Source organism: Channa argus, chromosome 14 (genome assembly GCF_033026475.1).
Source record: "Channa argus isolate prfri chromosome 14, Channa argus male v1.0, whole genome shotgun sequence".
Lineage (NCBI taxonomy): Eukaryota > Metazoa > Chordata > Actinopteri > Anabantiformes > Channidae > Channa > Channa argus.
Window position 1 is genome coordinate 4,331,299 of NC_090210.1, and position 22,697 is coordinate 4,353,995.

General features: G+C 40.5%; 2 protein-coding genes across 19 annotated transcripts in view; one reads left to right on the forward strand and one right to left on the reverse strand.

The window, feature by feature from the left end:
• Window positions 1–12,082: 12,082 nt before the first annotated feature.
• thpo (thrombopoietin) lies at window positions 12,083–15,152 on the reverse strand. Of its 4 annotated transcripts, none has more exons than XM_067528968.1 (5): window positions 14,872–15,152; window positions 14,649–14,773; window positions 14,390–14,476; window positions 14,068–14,232; window positions 12,083–12,983 (listed from the first exon to the last, which is right to left on the reverse strand). In XM_067528968.1, the coding sequence occupies exons 1-5, from the start codon at window positions 14,882–14,884 to the stop codon at window positions 12,840–12,842; spliced, it is 534 nt and encodes a 177-aa protein (XP_067385069.1). In that variant the 5' UTR covers window positions 14,885–15,152; the 3' UTR covers window positions 12,083–12,839. The 4 variants fall into 4 exon arrangements, with proteins under 4 accessions (XP_067385069.1, XP_067385070.1, XP_067385068.1 ...); XM_067528969.1 differs by having other exon boundaries at window positions 12,083–12,986; window positions 14,390–14,434; window positions 14,872–15,028; XM_067528967.1 differs by having other exon boundaries at window positions 12,083–12,986; window positions 14,872–15,028.
• Window positions 15,153–15,255: 103 nt separating this feature from the next.
• clcn2a (chloride channel, voltage-sensitive 2a) overlaps window positions 15,256–22,697 on the forward strand; it is a 41,591-nt gene continuing 34,149 nt past the window's right edge. For 3 of the 15 annotated variants that reach the window (XM_067528955.1, XM_067528956.1, XM_067528951.1), the window contains exon 1: window positions 20,438–21,366. In XM_067528955.1, the coding sequence (XP_067385056.1) occupies window positions 21,280–21,366 (87 nt within the window). In that variant the 5' untranslated portion in view covers window positions 20,438–21,279. Of the gene's footprint in view, window positions 15,396–16,059; window positions 16,597–20,434; window positions 21,367–22,697 lie in introns of those variants that run through there. The other 12 variants (XM_067528950.1, XM_067528946.1, XM_067528940.1 and 9 more) reach the window with 7 other exon arrangements.

Consider the following 22,697-nt stretch of genomic DNA (forward strand, 5'->3'; position numbering starts at 1 on the left):
GGACCTGTGTCGGCTGCTGAAACCACTTGTCAAAGGCGGATTTATTGACTTGCCTTTGGCCACAAAGGTTTGCTGACTAGTGTCTACACTTATCACTCTAATGACACAGTCTAATGATATGTGAGTTTGACGTGTCCCTGTTTATCATTATGTGTTGTTGTGTTTACTTGTATTGTAACGTTTCATTCTGTCCTGTTTGTATTAATGTGTAATAAACGCTGCATGAGAAATGGTATCAAATCTAAAATGTGTTGCATTGAAGTAGCTGCTTTTGTTCTCAGTAGCCTACTACATGCTTGTGTTCACACTCAACCAAAAGTTATTTTTGTGGCTTCATGCTTAATCTGTACTGATTTAGTGGGAGCCCTGTGGAAAGGTTTTTCTAGGTAGATACCTGACACTGGCTGCACTTCAACAAACAGTCCCATAGTTAGAGCTCACATTAGAGTGTGTTTTTTATGAATAACCCTGGACATTTCTGAACAACCCACAGGTCAAATGTATTTTCAGGATTCACGATTCAAAGTGTTTACGGTCATATGCACAGACAGAAAGCATGTTTCCCTGCACACTGAAATTCTTACTTTGACGTCCACAATAAATGTCATGCAGTAAAGTAAAATAAAAATAGAAAAATGCAATAAAATAAAATAAAAAATAAGAGCAAGTCAGTTTTACCATGCTCAAAACATGATGTGGACATCTTTCAAACAATGTTTGTGTTGGCTCTGAGCATCATTTTGGTAAGGTATGTTGCTGAGAAGACTTTGCTTGGAATATCACTTAATAATGCATATTGTAATAACTTTTGCAATTTGTTTTCGCAAGTGATAACTGCATAAATTACTACCTGAACTAAATGAAAGAACCTAAGTACATAAAAATAAAGTAGCCAGCACCTCTCTTCACATGTGTGATACCTCTATCTGCCTTATCATATCCACTCATTTTTATTAGACTTGTGAGGGACCCGAGCATATTCCAGCTCACTCAAAAACTCAGGGAATCACATAACTAGAACTAACACATATAGATAAACCTCTGCCTTTCTGGAGTTTGTAAGGAATCCTAGATTAATTCTAGATTGTTTACATGCAAATCAGCTCTCTGCCCGGAAAAGCCCATCTGCTGTCTGAATTCAAACCCAAGAGACATCACTAACTACTGAGCGAAAAATTCACTCATGAAAATAAATGTAAATATGAAGTATAAAGCATGAGCCAAAAACACCTTGTCTCTAACCAGCCATATGTATCTCCCACCTGACACCCTGGTGAAAAACTAACACATACTTTACAGTATACTGGCGTCATTTCACACAGAGAACAGCTGTGAAACTTATGCTTTAATGAGAGATGTTTTTTTATCAACTGAATGTCAATACAAGACAGTGATTAATGGAAAAAACTAACCTGTTGTGTTTTATTTGCAGAACGCAATTTTATACCACATTTTAGAACAGAAACAAAGCCAAAGAGAAAATACTGAACATATATGATCTGTATGAGTAGGGCAGTGAGCATATAAACACTGATAGACATCCTAAACAAGTGACATACTGTTTAAATATAACATAATCTCCACAAAAATAATTAAATAGATTGTTGTTTAGATTCCCACATCATCTAGTTGAGCATTTTGTGGGACCATAGATGGAGCAGAGTCTGTAGTGTGATTTTTACTTGCACAGAGAAACAAGTTTCCACATTAGGAACAGAGGGCAGATAGAACGACCGAGTCTTGATGGGTGTTGCCTTGTTCTCTGAGTCACACTGAGCCAACACAATGAAAAGCTGAGAAAGCAGGTAAGCAGGCCAAACACGTGTAGCTGCAGAACTGGTAGGGTCGTCATATGTTTAGACTCCCAACCCAGTCACATCCACTTCCACTGATACGTTCATGTGAAATGAACAGAGGTACGTATGGGGATAGAAAGAAAATATGCATATAATGGTCAAACAAACCATCTAATTTTGACAAGTGGCTTCATAGCATCACATAATGATACTGCTGTTGGGCTAACGCAAAGAAAGACCTACACAGTCAAGCCACAATACCACCTTGTAGTTTTTACATAACAAAATTATATATTTTTTTGTAAAAATACAATAAACTAATAAATGTTGATGTGTAATCATAGGTCACATAAAGGGGTTAAAATCAGCTCTACCTTTACTATTAGTGATCTTTGACCCTTATTTTTTTTAAATTATGTTTTGTGATAATTACCACACTAGTGTTGTTTTAAATGCATTGTTTTCTTAGTGGAGTACTTTTGTACTTTACGTAAAATGTAAATAATCTGCTTAGTATTTTTACTTCAGTAAAAGATCTGAAGTGGAACTTTGTGTCCTACAACCTCTGCAGTTTATCACATTTTGCTGTGAAGCTGCAAACAGCTCAGCTGACCTCCATTACATTGTTAAGACCACCAGTATTAACCTTGTGGCTGTATGGTGTACATTTAGATGTGTCAATTGAACAGAGAGAAGGCATTGATTACAAAATAAGTCTTCCTAAAACAAGTCTCCAGTACAAGCCTCACATTCCTCCTGCTACTCTGTGCTGACGCAGACATCCTAGTATGTCATTGAAGTAGGACTAATAATATCCATGTAAACCACTGATGCCTGAAAAACATCGAGACATGGTGATGCAATGTAAGTGCTCCCCTTGTTTGATGCAAGTAAAAGTGTGAGAGTGACGCAAATCAGCCCAGTATTCCTGGTCGTCATCAGGGCCTCACTGAAAAGAAGGGCCTCCCTGCTATGAGTTGGTGGAGGGAGACAGCTACCATGTATGATCATCATCAGTCAGACAGCATGCTGAGGGCAGCTCAAACTGAGTTGAGTAAGATCCTTTGAGTTGGCCGCACTGAACACTTGTGCTCATCCTAAAGCACCAGAAGTTGTAGCTGAGCTTGTGGCACTGAACCCCAGGATCACCTTTAAACTCAGTGTAGCACTCTGTGTGCACAAATTAAAGCAATACAATTTGACATTTATTGTAATTGGTCAAACAAAAGACCACAAAGCATTTAGAATCTGCAAACACGCACCAAGGAAGTTTTTCACAATGACCTGCTGGCCATGGTGCCTCTATTGTACCAATATATCACACGGAGTTTTTACGTACTTTATAAATGGCCACATGTTGGCACCATCTGCATCTAAAGCTAACAAGCTATTCCTTGGTATATTGCCCATTTCTGCTGACTTAATGTTAAGTCAATATTTTGTTAATATTTTGCTAACTGACTAATGGGACAAAGACATGACCTCCTTGGATTTAAATGACTTGTAAAGAACATTTATAAAACATTGAGGGGCTCAGTATACTATAACAAAGAAAGAGGATACAAGAAAAGGCACATTTCTTTTTTTTAACAACATAATTAGAATCTCAATTTAGAATAAATTGTATGCTGGTAATGTCAATCTTTACAAAACTGATATTAATTACGTGGTCAGTGGCACAATCATTACATTGCCATTAGTCCACAAATAATAACTTAGGGTTGTGTGTACAGTGGGAGATTGAAGCTCACACTCCCAAACAATAAATCAGTCAGTAGTCTCCCTCCTACTCTCACATGAAGTGGATCTATTTCTACAGTAACCACAGTTTGAACTACTGTACGTCACTGGTACAGATCCAGAGTGCAGAGGCACATGATGTGGAATAGTTTCACCTCAGGCTATAGATAGTAGAAGCCTATTGAAATGGCCTGTTGTCAGGCCACCACTCCACTTTTTTTTTTTTAGTGGTTCTCATACTGAAGGCTGGAAACATATTTTTCAGAAACAAAAAAGAGGCAAGAGATAAGAATACTCTGAAATTAGAAACAAAGTGCGAGTTATTTCCTCACCGAAGTCATGCTTGGGACAGCAAGTGATTCACTGTTCATTCATTCATTGGACACACAAGGACAGTAATGACGAAAACACAAAAATGTATCCTGGTCGCCATGGAGATGGTGAAATCTGGATAAGCTATTTAAAGTGTTTTCAAGAGTGCAGAGCTACATTACATATGTAGTTAATTATTTGAGGGTACTGCAGTGTGGGGGTGGACTGTACACATACATGCATTTGCAGCACGGCCTCCTACCAAGATAGTTACAGTAATGTTACAGATTTCCATTGAGCAAATTTAGTTTGAGCCACATTGCATTGTTCAGAAAACAATAATGGCACATGATTATATGACTCACCACACACACCAAACAAATTTTCTTTTTCAGTAGCCTTCAGTAAAACAAACTAAGATCATTATTCGAGGGCTTGAGCAATGTTATCCTGAAGGGTTTTGTTTTCGCTCCTTAATTATGTGAAACAAATGACAAGGCTATAGTACGTTTGGGTGTAAAAGCACAATAGAAAGCTATACAAAGTGAAGACATAAGCAAACCAACCAAACACAGAGACAAGATGACTGATTATCATCTCAGATTAAATCCAGCACTTTTCTAAAACCAGCAACACTGAAGTAACCTGGCACTTGTCCACTAACCCTCACTGACCCTTATATTGTTTCATGGACGATATGGCAGTTCTGTTACCGCTTACTACGTGTCACGTGGGCTTAAATGCATCCTCCATTTAACACAAAATAACTGTCAATATTGTTTTGTACAACTGAACACAAGCATCTTTCATCTCTTTTCAAACATCAACAAGCCCCCATCTAACAGTCAGTCAGTCGGAAGTGATTCAGTTCCTTCATGTTGTGGGCAGGGACGGATCGACCTCAAATGAGCTGTAGAGAAATTGTAGACTGATGTTTCTGAGGTGCAACAAAAGTTCTGGCTTGTGTAGGAAGCATGTAGGACTGCTGTGTAGTGAATTTAGCCCAATAGATTTAAACAGGAGTCTAGCTTACTTTCATGACAGTGGATGTGGTATCTCGTTATAGTACTTGGAGACCAAGCCGCCTCCGTCTGTGAACACGCTCCCTCCCACACGCAGTGTGTCAGTGACGTGTAGGTGAGAATGTATTCCTATATGAAAACTCTCCGTATTCTGCAGCAAATGTGACGTATGCCACAGATGGTGTTGTCTCTTCGTCAGAAGATTGACTGCCAACAACGAACGGCATCCAAAAAGTTATCTTTCATGCCAAACTAAACCAGCTGACAGCTGATACATCCGACTGTAAAAAGTGAACTGTGGAAGTATGGAACATGGTGTTACTGGTACTGTTTGCCAAAATCCTGTCAGTCAAGAAACCAGAAAATCCAAATCTGGGCAGAGTTGGTGGGTCTGCGTGACATGGGCGCGTGGGTTAGTCTTCCCATATTTAAGACATTCACACAGCATTAACACTTCAACATTAAAAGGTGTTAAACTGCTGAGTCCCAAATGTAATCTAAGATTTTCCCTCTAGTAGAGATTAGATGAGCTATGATGTGTTTAGTTTGGTTTAGTTTATTAGTTTCATTCACAGGGAGGTGCAGTGCACATTTATGATCATTGCTGTAAATGTGCCAGAGTTAACCTAAACCTGGTAACCTGGTTTCACAGTTGCACCAAAAAATAAGAACAATGGAAACTAAATATATCTGTCAGCAGGCTACAGCCCCCACTTCACACCTCAATCTGGCTTCCTGTTCAGGCCCTCCTCTATTATGAAGGTGAAGGTGAAAAATGTTTGTTTATAACAGATGAGGCCTTAATTTTGAAGCACAAGTGGTTTTCATCCCATCAAAATAGATATAGGAAACTGATGGCTCAGACAAATTTAAAATACTTCTTATTGAACTACTTTCTGAGGTGTTGATGTAGACAAAAGGCGGCTGTATCCCCAGTCTCAGCTACATCTCAAAGTGTCCTTGGGCAAGACACTGAACTGCAAGTTGCTCCCGGTGGGCCAGGTGAGCTCCTTGCATGGCAGCCACTGGCATCGGTGTGTGAATGGATGAATGGGACTCAACATTGTATATATGTGGCCATTTACCATTTACTAAAGTGTAAAAAAAGACTTTCATCCTCGTAATTTTTTAAAGTGTCCAAACACTGATGACTGCATGAGTGCCCTGAACTAATGCCCAATACATTTCACATTTTCAATACTCCCATTTGATTTTAGACAAAAACACTTGTCTTTTTAGAGTATCAGCCTGTTAAAGAGACACTTTTAAAAAATATTCAGTTATTTTTAACTCCTCCCAGCCACTTGTCTGCCGGAAGTGATTCAGTCCTTCCATGTGTCCATTAATGAGGAGGAGTAGGACAACCCTCAATCCGACACAGAAACTGATCTGATCATCGACAGGTTTACTTTTGCTTCTATGTCATTTAGATACATAGACTTAGATATCTGTGTTTCTTGCTGAGAATGTGATGTCCTTTAATAGTACTATAAGCCCAATCTGTTAACAGACTCCCTCCCACTTGCAGCGTGTCAATGATGTGTAGGTCGGTGTCAATACTCCTCTACACAAACGAATGTAATTTTCTCTAAAGAAACGTGACATATAACGCAGGTACATGTTGCCTACCACACACTTCCTGTGCCGGATGTACTGCGTCATTCAGGTAATGTTCATAGCATTATAACCAAAACTTTTAATCTCAAATAATACAACAGCCAAGATGACACACTGCTTCACTGTCAATACATTATACATTCAGCTCTACACTAAAAGCTGGTGGTGCTTATTGTCCTATTTGAGACCTACATGTGGGCGCACTAAATTCTGGTCTAATTCTGAAATCTACTCAGAGCCCAGGTGCTGCACCCTTGGAAATTCATTTGTCTGCTCGCTGAAAATGTCAGGAGGTTGCGTGGCCTCAAAAGTCTAAATGAAGAATGAGGCGGCACAGTATTAGAACTAAGCTTTCTTTGGTATAACCGTGGGTTTCATATAAACCAAATGTAAGTTATGTGGATAATACTGCAGGTGATAATGCTATGGAAAGGAAGAAACCTCACACACAGATGTTCAGAATATTTTAATCTTGGAAATAACTCTGTGTAATGATTTATGCATTGCTCTCATCATTCGCAATTCTGACTGAGGATGACGTATCCACCCTCCTCCTCTCTAACCATCCGACCACATGCTCTCTTGATCCAGTCCCTTCCATTCTCCTTCAAGCAGTTACACCCGCACTAATCAACTCTCAATCAACTCTCAGACTTTCTGTCCAAGAACAACGTCCTCGATGTCAACCAGTCTGGCTTCAAGTGGGGTCACTCCACAGAAACGGCACTCCTGACTGTTGTGGAATATCTTCGAGCTGCAAAAGCCACAGGTCAGTCTTTTGTCTTAATTCCATTGGATCTATCGTCAACCTTTGACACTGTGAACCATCAGATTTTCTTGTCCACACTCTCTGACTTAGGCATCTCTCTGGATCAGCTCTAGACTGGCTTCGTTCTTACCTAACGGGACGAACCTTCAAGGTATCCTGGCGGGGGCATCTTTCTCACTCTCATAGCCTCTCTACCGGTGTGCCGCAGGGCTCAGTTCTTGGTCCTCTTCTTTTTTCTGTCTATACTGCATCCCTGGGTTCCATCATTCACTCACGTGGTCTTTCCTATCACTGCAACAGTTTCCACCGGACAACTCCAGTGTTTCATCGCGCATTTCTGCCTGTCTCTCAGCCTGGATGACAGAGAGATATCTTCAACTCAACCTCTCCAAGACAGAAGTCCTTGTCTTCCCAGCCAGACCTTCGACACAACACAACATCAGGATCAACATCAACATTGGATTTATAGTGATTGTCCCAACTAAGTCGGCCAAATATCTGGGGGTCATCATTGACGACCAACTGAACTTTAAGGACCACATCTCCTCAGTCTCTAGGGCATGCAGATTTGCCCTCTACAACATCAGGAAGATCAGACCCTACAGCACAGAATCTACAACCCAACTCATTGTACAGGTGCTGATCGTATCTTGTCTTGATTACTGAAACGCTTTGTTACTTATTCAAGTCTACAGTCCTTCCCCTCCACTGTGGTCTGCCAACGAACGACGTCTGATGGTCCCAGCACCGCACAGAAGACGCCAAGCAAAACACAAACCAAACCAAACTCTACACACTCAGCTGACTCTCTCCCAATATTCAAAAAACTGATGAAAAAAGAACTCTTCCACATCTTCCTATGCACTTAAATCTATATGAAACAAAACAAAACAAAAAAAACTTTTTTTCTGCTCTTTCTTGCACTTGCAGCTCGTGAAATGTTAACTTAATCTCAGCATGACTGAAATATTGTTCAATTGACCATGATATCCAGTCAATAAGTCTATGATGAGTCAGTGGCTGCTAGATTGAAATGCAGAAATCTTACATGTGCCAAGATACAAATTCAAGAAAGTTTAATGATTTGTACCATTACTGTACTTGGCAGTACTAACATTGCTACACTACATTGAAAGGCAGACTTGGTATAGCAACAGTTACCACTGACAAAATAATGTGCATATATCCCCATCTGCAGGCGGTTAATAGGCATGACACAGGTGTTCATCAGACATGCTCCAAATAGACAAAGGTCAAAAGATGGATATAAAGAGATCTTTGTAAAAGTAGGCTAAAGAATAGCAGTTTATTTAAAGCAGTTTTTGAAGCATTTCTCTGCTCGAACTTTTTTTGAAAACAAACAAACAAATACATTTTAGATAGAACATACAGTAAGTGGTAACTCCAACAATCTTGCTCTTTTCACCCTGCATAATGAGCGACCTCTATACTCATCACTCACAACATTAGGTACCCATGTACAGCAGCCCCTCATTCATTTCAAATATTGTGGCCAAAACATTTGACTCTATCACCCACTATGACCTTAAAAATAAACACAAAGTAGTATTATCACCTTTCAGTCCGTGTACACTTCAAAACTATGAAATTATAACCTTGTAACAGTAGAATTCAGGGCAAAGCTGCTGTATTAGATCTTACAGGTCTGATCTTATGGCTGCTCAGTGCATATTAAACAGTGTGTCACTATTGTTTCCAGTGATGACCAAAAAGCCTGAAGCCATCGGGATCTACCCAAGGCATGACCTGTAGAACCCAAAACAAGGTGGGGCTGCTGCAGCCTATCTGTCATCCCAGCTGTCGTCAGCAAGTGGCAGGGTACATTGTACTACCTACGTACATTCACACCTACAGGTAATTTAGAGTCACCAGTTTGCATGTATTTGGACTGTGGGAGGAAATCGGAGTAATTGAACTCCACACAAAGGCCACAGCTGGCAGATGGATTTAGGGACCTTATCGGTTTGAGTCAGCAGCACTAACTCTCCACAACCATACTCATAATGGTAAACATTAGACAGCCTGCGTTTGTTTGTTGTAGGTCACCAGAGAGAGGAATCCTGGTTATTTACTTGTTTTTATCCTGTTACTTAAAACCTCGATTCCAAAAGAGTTGGGACGGAATGCAATGATTTGCAAATCTCATCAACCCATATTTTTTCACAATAGAAAATAAACAACATATGAGATGTTAAAACTGTCAAATATTAGCTCTTTTTGAATTTTTATTTAGGTTTTACACATCTTCCCAACTTTTATGGAGTTGGGGTTATAGATAGTTTTGTTGTTGTTTGTCTAAACTCAGAATATACACTTCTACAGCATTATTTTACCAGGTTCCGATTTTTGCTTTCATTTTTTTTTTTTCACAGCTGCAACATTTGCCACCACAAACCTTGGGCCTTGAGATCTCAACATACAGTAGTCTTTTCTGTACATTCAGTTTCAGTGGGTACGTGTATTAAAAGGGGATTAAAAGGACAGATGTGATGATATAGTAATAAATACTTTGCATCGCATCGATCTGTGTGAGAAAAACTGTAGGTTTGTGATTGCACACCTGTTGAAAGTTAACAGCCGTGCTGATGCAGATACAATAACAGATAATCATGGCCAAACAATATTTACATTTACATTTAGTCATTTAGCAGACGCTTTTATCCAAAGCGACTTACAAGTGAGGTGCAAGGCAGCAAAAATCAAAGTCAAGGAGGAAACATTAAAGCAAAGTCCTATCAGAAAAGTGTTAACATTTCATGAGATGCAAGTGCTGATACATTCAAAAGTTAAACAGGGCTTTTTACAGCAGCACTGAGCTACAAGAAGACACTGCTATGGCCATTTAATTTACCAGCAAACAGCACCACCCAGTGGAAACAATAAGCCACATTGATTAGGTTTACACCATTCTGTAAGTTCATAACACCACTTAGGAGGAAGTGAGTGACACCTCTCTTGAGGAACAGCAGTATAACAGACCAGGGGTCCAAAATACTAGACCAAAGAAAGTTTAATAAGCAGTGGCATTATACTGTACAATACCAGTGATGACACACACTTTTTAACAAACCTAATTATGTGACTGTGGCAAGATTGTTCAAACTTTGTCCAGCTTTTCCTTTCCGGTAATGAAAGGGCGAAACAGCTAAATGAACCGAAATACTACCAAAGATCAACAATTTGGTTTTAAAGCTATATAACGTTTCCATCTTTAGCTGTTAACGTTAATTCAAGGTTGCATTATCATCCTTCATGTTTTTTCATCAGGTATTTATAAGGAGTGACCGCTAACTTCCAATGACAAGAAGTCACACTCATGGAATCATTTTGTGTATTTTTGCTAGTGCGTGTAATTCTACTACATTCTAAAAGGTTGAGAGTAGGGACAAGGAGATTTGTCTCAAGCAGGAACCCTCCAAAGTGTCTGTACAGAGAAAAACTGTAACCACTCCTTGCACGCAATGTAATGTCCTGCAACCAGGAGACAAGTGCTACAGCAACCAGGAGACAAGTGCTGCGCTGCAGAGGTTCCCACTTGGAAAATGGTTTTCTCACCAGAGCCAGGACACCAGCTGCAGAGTTTTAAAACCTTAACAAAAAGAAAATCAGTATCTGTCTATTATTGCTTATGGCTCTAAATCAGATAAACAACTGAGTCATGCTGCATGTCTTTAAGCCAAACACACAACCAAAGATCCTTTTTTTCTGAGAAAGTCAACACTGCAAGCCATCTGTTGTCAAATGATGCTTTCCAAATTAACATGCCTCCACAAGGAAAACGAGACATGATGAAATTAATAACAAGTGTCAGTATCTCACATTTGAGATGGAGGGCTCTTTCAACAGATGGCTGGTCATTAAAATGTTGACTCAGCTTTATAGAAGACCAGCTGGAGTTGGATATGCTTTCATATATTCTAGCTCAACTATTTATGCCTGATTATAACCTAAACAGGCAAAGATTAGTTATTAATTCTCCCTCATTACAGAAATCGCCAGAGGTCAAATTAATTCTTTTTGTTAACTCCAAATATGAGATGAGTCAGTTCACAGTGCATTTATAAATCACTTGATGCATGTTAATTACAGAAAATAAAGTCTGAAACTATAACAGTTTATATTGCATTGCAATTTATTGATGATTAATTTTTATCTACATTTCCTACCATGAAGCAAGTGACCATCAATTTCAGACATTGTGGAGCCTATGGAAACTTGAACTCCTCTGTGCAGAGCTGTGAAGTTGTAAGAAGCTGCATCACAAAAGCTTCTTTGTAATCCAACCGCATCTACTAACACTATCTTTGGTGAAAGCTCTGCCTTCCCCAGGTGAGTATCCCCTGAACTGTGTCATAAGATCAAGGGCAGGATCCACCAAAAACAATACACCTGGTTGATCTCTAAATATCTTACTAGTCCCATGTGTCAGCACACCAAGATAGTTGGCTAACATAACTGTAATTTGGTCTGTTAACCTCAGCATAGTATGACCAAGACAGCAAGTTGTGTTTTCCTTGGACGTCTATAATTTTATCTATCCATATCTATGGTGGTGACATGTACCAACATTTAAACCAGCTGCTGGAGTCCACCTGGGCTGGCCTGGGCTGGCCATGATTGATGGAATAATTGATCGATTAATAAGTTTGCTCTTGTTTAGAACCATTTCTCCACTACCAATTCCTCTTGCAGGACCATAGAATGCAAACTATAAATTTGGGACTCCGTCCAAAGATCACTCAGAGCTCAGATGTGTTGTTCAATGTTTCTGCCCCCTGTTGAGTTTGGAAAAACAAGACGTCACAGTAGACACCAAAGACTTTTAATGTGTAGGAGCAGCAATAGAAAAACTCAGTTGGCACTAATAGTTAAGCCTGCAGGCATTAACACTTCCAATACGTTTGTTACAATGACTGTCGTCAGGTAGAATTGCATTGTTGCAAAAATGACTTGTATTTACACAAACCCAGGTAGAAAGCAACACGTGCACATATTTACATTAAATCAGTGAGCTTTACAATACGAAAAATGTAAACAAAACTATGATCTAAAAGTGCAAGGAGAATAAACGGAATTTGCTCATGGCAATATATTTTCTAATCTCATTATTCTTCAGTAAGTGTGTGATAAGTAGGTTATATGATTTATTTTTTACATTCAGCTGATGTGCAAGGAACTGAGTGCCGGTACACTGTGCACTGTAAAAAAAACAGAAAGGCTACTGTATCTACGTTTTAGCAGATTGCAGGCTCTCAGTGTTCTGTGGGCCTACAATAAAAAAGATAGCTTCCTAAAAACTGCCCCCCTATGATACATTTGTATATGTCCATGATACTCGCCGTTACATGACATTTTGCTGCCTTTTATTTAGTCACACTAGCCAAAACATGCTTTTCACACAGGGAATTTTTGAGAAAGTCTATGGAGAAAATCCTTCCACCTGTCCTTCTGTTTTCCTCTGGTGGACTTTCATTCGTTTTTTTAAATTGACCTCTGACTAAAGAGGTTGATTCACCCCACCTATTCAAGAAGAACCCTGGGTCCACTGAAGTTGTTCTTGTGTCACTGGGATGTGCATGTGTCTTCCAGCTTGACCAGGAACCTCTCCAGTTTGCCTATGATCAGTTGGTTGTATTTCAGCAGGAAAGTGCTCAAACTGTTGGTGCTTATAGGAACACAAGACAATGATGGACTCACCACTGGCCCCTGCTGGTCCAAACAGAAAGCACAAAATGATAATGACTTTAAAAAATGAACAATAGGAAGACAATGAACAAAAGTTTAGAAATGAGAATGACTATTAAACCAAATGTCACTACTTAATGAGGGAAACTGATCAACAGAAATCCACAAATTCACTTCTAAAGTCCTGCAAAACAACAGTTAAATAAACGTCATTCCAAGAAGTCAGATAACTGTTAGAAAAAAGGTTCTCAGATGAAGGTCGACCTTTTCAGACTTGTTTGTTGTTACCTGCTCCCCACATTCCACGTTTTCTGTGTGTCCCTGTGTCGGCTTCTGGATGTTTTGCCGCAAAAATCTAATTTGTAGCACACACACCATAAAGATGGTATAATTTTGCTTGCAGACACATTTCTCTTTTTTCCAAAGGTTGATTTTTGTTCAAGATTTTGTAAAAGATAAATTAAAAGAATAAAGAGATGGATCAAGAATAAATCCCATTTTCACAATAACCTGAAACACATTAAGCCACGGACACAATGTTTCTGTCGGAACAGTGTTTGCTTGGACAAATCGCAGGGCAGAATCTTGCACCCGTGACTCAGGAACTAGTGTTTTACTGGAAAAGTTTGCAATGCTATCTTCTACTTGTCCTGAGGAAGGAAGAGATGGGGTCACATGACGTAATCACTCTTAAAGAAAAGATGTACCATAAACCACAGATGTATGAGAACCAGGATATTTCCACACAAGGGGGAACTGATATTGCCTCTGACTCAAATGCAAACGACCACACTACGTGTGCATTTTCATGGGCACAGTGATGAATTTTGCTTGGTGCGGCTCTTTGTCATGAGCAATAAAGACAGACTGCGCCCAGCTACTTTTGATGAGTTAATTTTCACGTCAAAAAGTATTTAAACATAGTTTACCAATCCAAGGTTTATTCAAGGTACCATTAATTTACCAGTTAATAAATACTAAATGAATTGGTTTTATGTATCCAACATTTTGAGGTTTTGCAGTGATATTTCCGGGTATTTTATCCTTGAAACGTGCCCTCTGACCAATACATTGTATCCAGTTTGTAACAGGGACAGTTACTCACACTGAGCCTAAGGTTCGTTAGAATGAGCCGGTAGTTGTTGACATTGATCTCCAGTCTCTGCAGTACCAAAGAAGCACATCTCGGTAGACTTAGGCCCTTCAGAGCCTTCACACCTTCAGTAAGAAGCTTCAAGGATGCAACTATCTCTCCTCTCTTCTCCTGGTGCTGCAGTAACACACATACAGGAAAACAGAGGCAGTGAAAACGGCTTTAGAGGGAAATGATCACGAACCACATGAAGCCCTCAAACCAAATGTAAGCAATGTGGGGGTAATAAATACATATTGAAAAGTGTTTTAGATTCAAACATGCGCCGACGTACTGATTTATTTTCCCAAGATTCTACATGAAGCTCTGTGCACGGTAGCTGAATTGGTGAGGAGAGAGTCATTGAGCCATTACAGTCAGTCTGCCAAGAAGGAGACATGGAAAAGACAGGTGACAGAATCCAGACAAACAGATGGACAACAGCAAGATGGACTGATGGAAGACTACAGAGACAGACAACAGGATTAAGTTCACCAACTAAGTAGGAGGGAGACAAATGTATGTAAAGTTTAGCTCAAGGAAAACCCTCTTACCAGGGCACTCTCCATCTCTGCCACAGTATTCATAGCCCTTCTGGCAGCCCTATTACACACAAAGTCTATGGGTTTGGGCTCAGCATCCCACACCTCGGAGGCTACCATACAGAGCAGCAGGATTCCTGGGCAAACACATGAACACACTCCAGCCTATGCAACAGAAGGACTTGACCAATATCCTCATAAGCTAAACTTTCATTAGTTTAGGTCCAGTACTCACTCCTTAAAGCCATGCCCTGCTCGACCACTCCTGATGAGTCCACATTTGTTCCATTAAGAGATTTTCCAAGTGGAAAACACTGTGTGTCCACTGTGGTGCAAAGAGGGGCTGCGTGTCCTTTTTATCTTCTCACCACTTGATTTCCCACCTTCTCATTCAGTAGTGGGAAGTGCGAGTGTTATCTTTCCTGAGAGCAGGATGTGCTCCAACTTCCCTGTTGCACAGCATAACAAAATGTTAGACTGAAAATGGCATTTCATTGTTATTAACAGGACTATTTTACTCCTTGTTTGGAGCAAAGTTGGCTTTTGGGGCGTTAGGGGACAGCATTCTTGCTGACAAAAAGGTTAATCATTTATTATTGTGAAAGACTCCATTTACTCAGCTGACACCAAATCCAGTAACTACTGCTGGAGGCTATTTGCTTTTACATACTGTGGGTGTATGTGTAAAGACCGCGACTGATCTTTAAGTACAACGTAAGGGACATGGATTTTAGACATCAACAACCTTACATCAGGCAAGTCAGATTGTTTTTAAATTTAGGTCCACAAAGGCGTATGCTAGAGATTAGGTTTAAACGTAATTGTCGTTTTAATTTGTAACTTTTATTGATAATTCCAATAAAATATTGACCAATGTGTTTCATGTATTTTCAATGGCCTCAGCAAGCAGAACAAGGTGAAATCGCAGCATTTAATATCCTGTTTGTGTTCATCACTAAGAAGGAGAAGTGAACAATGGGGTGAAGGAAAAACAGTTGGTCCATGTGACTGCCATTTCAGGGGGTTAGGAGATACAGTGTAGAGATTGTAAGGGGAAGCGCCAAGCACCATGGAATGCACCATCTATCCTCATTTTAAACACGTGCTCCCTGCGTTGGCCCAGCTTGGACACGGACTGCGCCCCTGGCCTCTTCTTCTTCTTTTATTCCACGATTGAAGCACACGGCGACTAACATTAGACCTTAAAGTGTGCGTGTCCCCGTGTGTGTTGTCACATACAATGACAGACACACACACACGTAGAGAGAGACAGAGAGATGCGGAGAAGGAGAAGCCGTGAACACACATGTTGTATTTTCTCCCTCCAAACCACCTCCTACCCCTGCAGTCAATCTAGTAATTTAGACCGCGCCGCGGCTACGCACATAATGACCGGAGCGCCTGGATTTCTGCACACAGGGAGAAAACTGCGGGCTATGGCACTGACGGTACCCGCATTGCATCACGGACACGACACCCGGTTCCCCACTGTCTCCCTCCCACCTCAACTGGAGCCGATGAGGATACTGTAGCATCTCATCCAAGAGTTTCTTTGACACACAACCACATGCATCAGCGCTCGCAAACGGATTTCAGTTCACGCTCCTCGTCTCCAAAGCCAGCAGCTCCCCGCTCCGCCGTGCGCAGCTCCGGAGGCGCAAAGCCGGTAATTACGCGCCGTGTTGACAACTTTGGCGCGGTGCTGATTGCGCATCAGCAACAGGCCACTGTCTAGGATCTACTGAGATTTCTCTCCGGTGGAGTGAAGTGTGATCTCTGGGAGTCATCTGCAGCCCAATATTATCATCGATTAAGAGTGCGCTGCAACCTGTAGCTGTGTGCCCTTTAATTCAGTCATTGTTCCACTAAGGCGCAATGGAGGGACACAGCTGACGGTTCTGAATCTGTAGCCCGAGGAGGATAAAAGAAAAAGAGAAGGAAAGCAGCCCCAGGGAAAACCGTAAGTATGCAGCGTCCTCACAAGAGTATTCTATATCTTTTCTTTAAAATCCAAATCCATGCGTAACCTCTGAAGTTTGTCCATAACTGGCTCAAGGGCGAATGGCCATTGAAGGTCTATCGGGGTTGTGGTTTGTTTGCTGTTAATTTGAGGTTATTTCACACGTATAAGTATTTTTCTGCAAGATGCTGTCAACAAGAATTTCTGACAATTGAGAACCTTGCTTTATAAAACAGAGGGAGGGGGGGTGGGGGTACAGGTGGTTGTACATCCTAATGTTCATCAAGGACTTCAGGTCCTTCTAGTACTGTAGATGCACTGCAGTAAAATGTATACGTGGGAAAATGCATACATTTGTTTGTAGTATGCTAGATTTTATTTTTACTTTGTCCGTCATAAAAATCCTGACACAATGGCACAAAATTTAGAATGACCTGAATCTAAATCAACCTTAACTTAGTTCTCATCACATCCCTTTACTGCACATGTTTATGTATTTGTGTATACTGGACCCACATCGGTCTCCAGCAGCCGTGGGTGATGTACTGCTAAAAAACGGTGGAGATGGAGAGATGTGGGTCAATGTGCTTGTGCTCAGGGCTGCAGAGCACCCAGTTCCTCTGCTGCCGGGTCCAAGGTACTTCTGCCTGTCAGTGTCTGACAGCTTTCTGGTAAAATTAGCCAGTGACGCCGTTTACCCTCAGTTATAGGAGAGGGATTTGATGTGAGGACAGTCTGTAGGCCCAAGGTGCCTATGAACCTCAAAAGTGTGTGAAAGCAAGTGTGTGTTTGTGAGAGTGTTTTTCGGGGGAAATCCCTCAGTGGTCTCAGAGGTCCTGGTTCATTCTGGTGCCTGTGGTCCTGTGCTTTGAACTGGTTGCCTTGTCAACAGCCAATCAACTGCAGCCTCGTGCAGGGCCGCTGTATCTGTCAGCCTCCCAGGAATTAACTCCTTTACCCTAAAGTGACTTTGATATTTAAATACATACCGAACTGTGACCAGTTAAATTATTTAATGTGATGCCATCTCAAAGCTGGAAATTCTTAGTGATATGCTGCCAATGGTGGTACAACATGGGTAATTGGTTAGATGGGTTGCTTTGGCCTAAGAGATGTCTTGACACTTTTAAACTGAGCTTCCTGAAATTTCTATCATCCAAAGCAATATAGGAAACATGAAGGATGTTTGGCTCCTGACAAAACAGCAGTGAATCCTCGGAACAGTGGTTATCTTTTAGGTGTGAGTCTCACTTGGCACCACATCTTTCATTGCAATAGATTTTGTTGCCAGAGAGTAGCACCTCTGAAAAGCCTTTAGTAAAAGCCCAGAGAGATGAGCTCACGGTGTTTTCATAGAGGTGTCATTTTAGGAAAGGAACTGATCTCAAAGTTTAAGCCTACAGACAAAAAAGACACCTGTACTACAGTGTTATTATTCAAATGTATTTGTTGTGAAGAATTATCCAGTTTTCAATATCGGTGCAGTATGTGAACCTGTCCTTTCAGGTGCATCGTAAAGAATTAATGTAGAATTTACAATACTTGGTAAAAAATTGCCAACAAATTTCAGATTTCTGAGCTAAGAAGAGCAATAAAATACAAAAAAACTGAAAAAGTAATTAAGCTTATGTCTTATTGAACAACAACACAAAACAATAAGCACTGTCCCAACTCACCCCATCTGGCTGTGACACTAATTGGAGCCACAACCTGAAGACTAGAGTTCTAATGTACCCACGTTTCAAATGTTCTGCAGTCTAGCAATCAAACAAACGGAACTTACTTGAGCAAATTAAACTACTAAATTACCAAAGGAGCTCAGTGGGAATCAAAAAACCTATTGTGCTTTAATTTCCACAGAAAGTAATTACATGGTTAGATGAAAAACATACTGTCAAGTAAATGACAAACATTTTAATTTGAAAATCATCTCCACTGATGACTGTGTCAGTGATCACTATGCCTTCAGGGCTCTCTCTTCACCAGTAGCAAAATGATGCAAAACTTGCAAGATTTAGACTCACATTAAGTTAGTCGGCAGGTTTTTCTTTAGAATTATCTTGAGAAGGAGTAGACATTTACCAGCATTGTGTTTGCAGTCAGTTAGGCTAATGCATGTGGCTATAGCTTTAGCTTCACTCATGCTGCTGTTTAGCTGTTACTCCTGCAAAACTAGATTCGTCCCACTGGAGAGCTTAATGTTTGCCCATTGTACTATTCAAAGAGCTCCCCCTCCTCTCCATTCAAACTGCCTTGTGACCCATTATTAATAGTATTTAACTTGCCTCTAATTTTACAGTACGTTACGGTAAAAAAAGAGCCTGTTTTGAACCAATAATGGGTTGCAATATACAGTTAAACTTTGTAAAATTCCCGTACAAGGAGTTATTGGAAATTTTTATTGTAGAAATTACAGCAAGGTCTTAATACCATTAAAATTAATAGCTTCATCAATGACGTTGCACTCAGCATTATTTGTATTTAGTTTGGTTTGTTGCCCAGATAATCAACACGTTTATATATTGACATTTATTAGCAATATTTTACTCACATGAATATTCACCTGCAAAGCAGAAAGTGCTCTCGTGTTCCCGCCCCATATCCATTTAAACTAATGAGCGAACAAGACAATTCTTACATGAATTCTCTTGATGCATTTTGGTTTGTTTGGATTCTTCAGTGTGTTAAAGGAAACTGAACCAAGGGGAAAAACCACCTAGTTTACACACTGGTCCAATGATTCGGGGAAAACGAACAACAGGTTAGATTTTATCGATTTTATTTTATCGTGACCTCTGACTATTAATAATGTTCCTGGCAGTGCAACTGGTGTAGTCCAATTGCTTTTAGAACATTTCTTTAGTCTTCTGAAATGCTCTTTGTTCGAGCGATAACACACTTGTACAAACCTGTTTTCATGACCAGACTTTGACAGTCACAAACTTTTGCCACCCATATATATTGAAGATTGGACAATGTTTCTTAGTAAATGAACGATCATACACCTGATCGTTTTTGTCTCATTTATTGTGTGGTCATCTTTTTTTCTTGTATTATGACTTGTGAGAATGTGATCACGCTTATTTATGCAAAAGGAGTTCACAAACATTGTTAACACACCGGAGAGTTTTATACACCGAGATGACTGATGAGCAACTAACACGCACCTAAAAGTGATTGTCGTGGTGACCTTGAGCAGCACACATCACTGTGAATAGTTGATGTCATTGTAAAGTCCATGTTTAAAACATTTTAATATAATGGGAAGGAAAATCCTTTTCCTTTGGTGTTCAGCTGCAAGCACACAACAAATTAAGGGAAAGAACAGCGGAAAGCATCTCAAGATGTTGAACCAGAAGGGATGTCAAGAACAACTTTATTAAACCTGGCAATTATGGGCCATATAATTCACATCCTTCATACTCATTAAAGCAGTCGTGACTACTGCCCCTGTTAAATAAGGGAGACTCTTATCTACTTTTTACTTTAATTAGTCACATTGCTTGTGTGATCTTTTTTCATTTATTTTCTACTGATGTAGTTTTCTACTGTCGCAAGAAAACGCTGATGTTGTCTTTATTTGTGGGAGAATACAAAAAGCCCTGAAACTCCATCGTTCATTAACTCCCCCTGGTTCAGATTGCATCAACAAGAGAAGATTATACATTTTAAATAGGCCTTGCCCAGCTCTTGCACATGAAGTGCTGTGAAAAAAGATGCTTTTTTTTTGGAGCTTTAGAACGAGCTCTCTGACGTCACGAGAACGAGAGCATTTACCAGGTAGGAGATACTATGCAATGGGAGCCAGTTTGTGGTGCTTCACCAGTACCAAGACAGCATCTTTAGTACAGTACGAAATTATTGGAGTAACCTTTTCAAGATCAAATCAAAAGGGTACAAGAAGGAAAATATTGCAGGCTAATAACCTTTGGAAAGGTTATCTGAAACCAGTAAATTAAAAACTGTTACACAGTAAAACAAATCATTTTTACTCATGAAAACGAAACTGTTCATTAAGGAACAAATAAACACAGATAAGATAAAGGGGTCTTTTAAACTTTAAAGAGTGGACACGTTATTGGGGGGGTAGATTATCACATTGATTTTCTGTATGCATAAATTCAACATCCCGACTGCATAAAAGATGAAATAATGGCGGCAAAACATGTCCATTAAGTCACTGATGGCAGCATAGACACCGTCCTTTACTGTAAAGATTGACGAAGCCATGAAGCCCAAGCCCATCCTCACCCTGTGAATTACTCATCACACTTACACAGATGACTCAAACCGGGAGCAAAGGGCAGCTGGCAGCTTCACAAACACCGTGCAGAAATTAAATAAAGAAAAAGAAAAACACATCATAACTTGGCCAGTCGTTTATTACACCTGCCTCCGCACCAACGCACAAAAATCCCAAACATCGTAAAGTGGAGTAACTCCAGCGAGAGAGACAGCAGCTTAGAGAGAGTGGAGGAGGGCGGCGGTGTTTTGCAGTCAAGCCGCACCAGCGCTGCTGCGAGGCGACATCCAGCCGTACTCTCATCTGGCACACACACTCACACACACACACACACACTCACAAACACCGGCGGTGGCGGCGGCGCTCCCTGCATCATGCGGGAGGGGCCGCCTAATGGCATCCACGCCGAGTCCTCCTCCGCAGATTAATTAGAGGGCGACATGAAAGTCTCGGATCTTAATGAGGATATTGCGACAATGGTGAAGGACAAGGCCGAAGACCAGACGCTTCAGTATCAGCAAACTTTGGTGAGTTTCGGATGAGGTCATAGATGTTTCCAGTCATGTGTTTGGCATGCAGGCTCATTGTGGATGCTCGTGTGGCCGGAGGGCAGAGCTTCAGCTGCTGGTTACTCGACTGTGTCTTGCAAGAGAAGACTATGTGCAGCTTTTTATAATGAAATAGTCTTTTGTCAGGGACTATGATGACCCCCTCTCCCTCCCTCCAGTTGCTGCTGTGTTATTTGGCATCCCTCCCTGTTACCTCACCTTGATCCACAGGTGTTGCATCACTTACAGCTTCTTCACTCTCATATTTAATTCGTATCTATTTAGGTGTCACCAAACCATGTCAGACTAATTGGTTCAGCTTGAAGAAGTGCATGTAGGGCTATCTAAGATCACTTAATCTATGGCCCAATGGGTCATTTTTAAGATGTTAATATCCTTGAAAGAGATGAGTGTTGAATTTATTTCTGTCGTATCCCGTGTACTCTTTAATCTTTTTCTTCTCTTTTGCTCCTTAAGCTCTTGTCCCTTCATCCTCCCCTCAGCCCTTCTTGTTTGTTAGAGACCTTCTATCATGAACTAAAACTGGAGTGTTTCTAAATTAATTGCTTCATGCACCAGTTTCCCCCTCTCATGTCATCACAGGAGTGACAGTGATACCCTGGAGCACATGCAGGGATATCTATATTCAGATAAAGGGACAGAGAGACAGACAGATAGGAAGCCGTTCAGTCAAACCAGTGGGTTAAAGTAGCCTTCCACCTTGATTTGTGTGCCTGTGACTGCAGTTTTGTCTCGCTTCTCTTTCTCCTTTTTGTGTTTTATTTTATGGAAGATCTATCAGTTAGTCCATCTCCATGCAGCTGTGTTGGACCCAGGTGGCAACAGAGGTGTTTTTCAGCTCTTATTGGTGTGAAGATCGATGCTGTGCTGTGTCTCAGTGTAAAGATCAATAGCAATGTAAAATGGCAGTCCAGGTTTCTGAGGACTGGAACGTGCTGCCCCCTCCCTCTCTGACCAAAGCGCTCAGATCAATGGCTTTATCATTCATGCCCCGCATACCAGTCCATTACCCAAAAATAGATGTGTGTGTGTGTGTGTGCGTGAGTGTATGTGTTTGCACTTGCAAGCGATTGTGCAGCCTGTGTCTTTATGCTTCTTAAGTACAAAGTGGCAGCACTATTCATCAAATGCCTTCCCTTAGGTGAAACAAAAGCATCTGTGTTTCCTTCTTGGAAAATTGAATGACATTCAGAGATGGATATTAATCAAAACCCTTTAAATCAGATAAGAGAAGGCTCACTTTTTTTTTTTTTGCAGTAGTAGTTGCAGTCTAAAATTGGATTCTCATG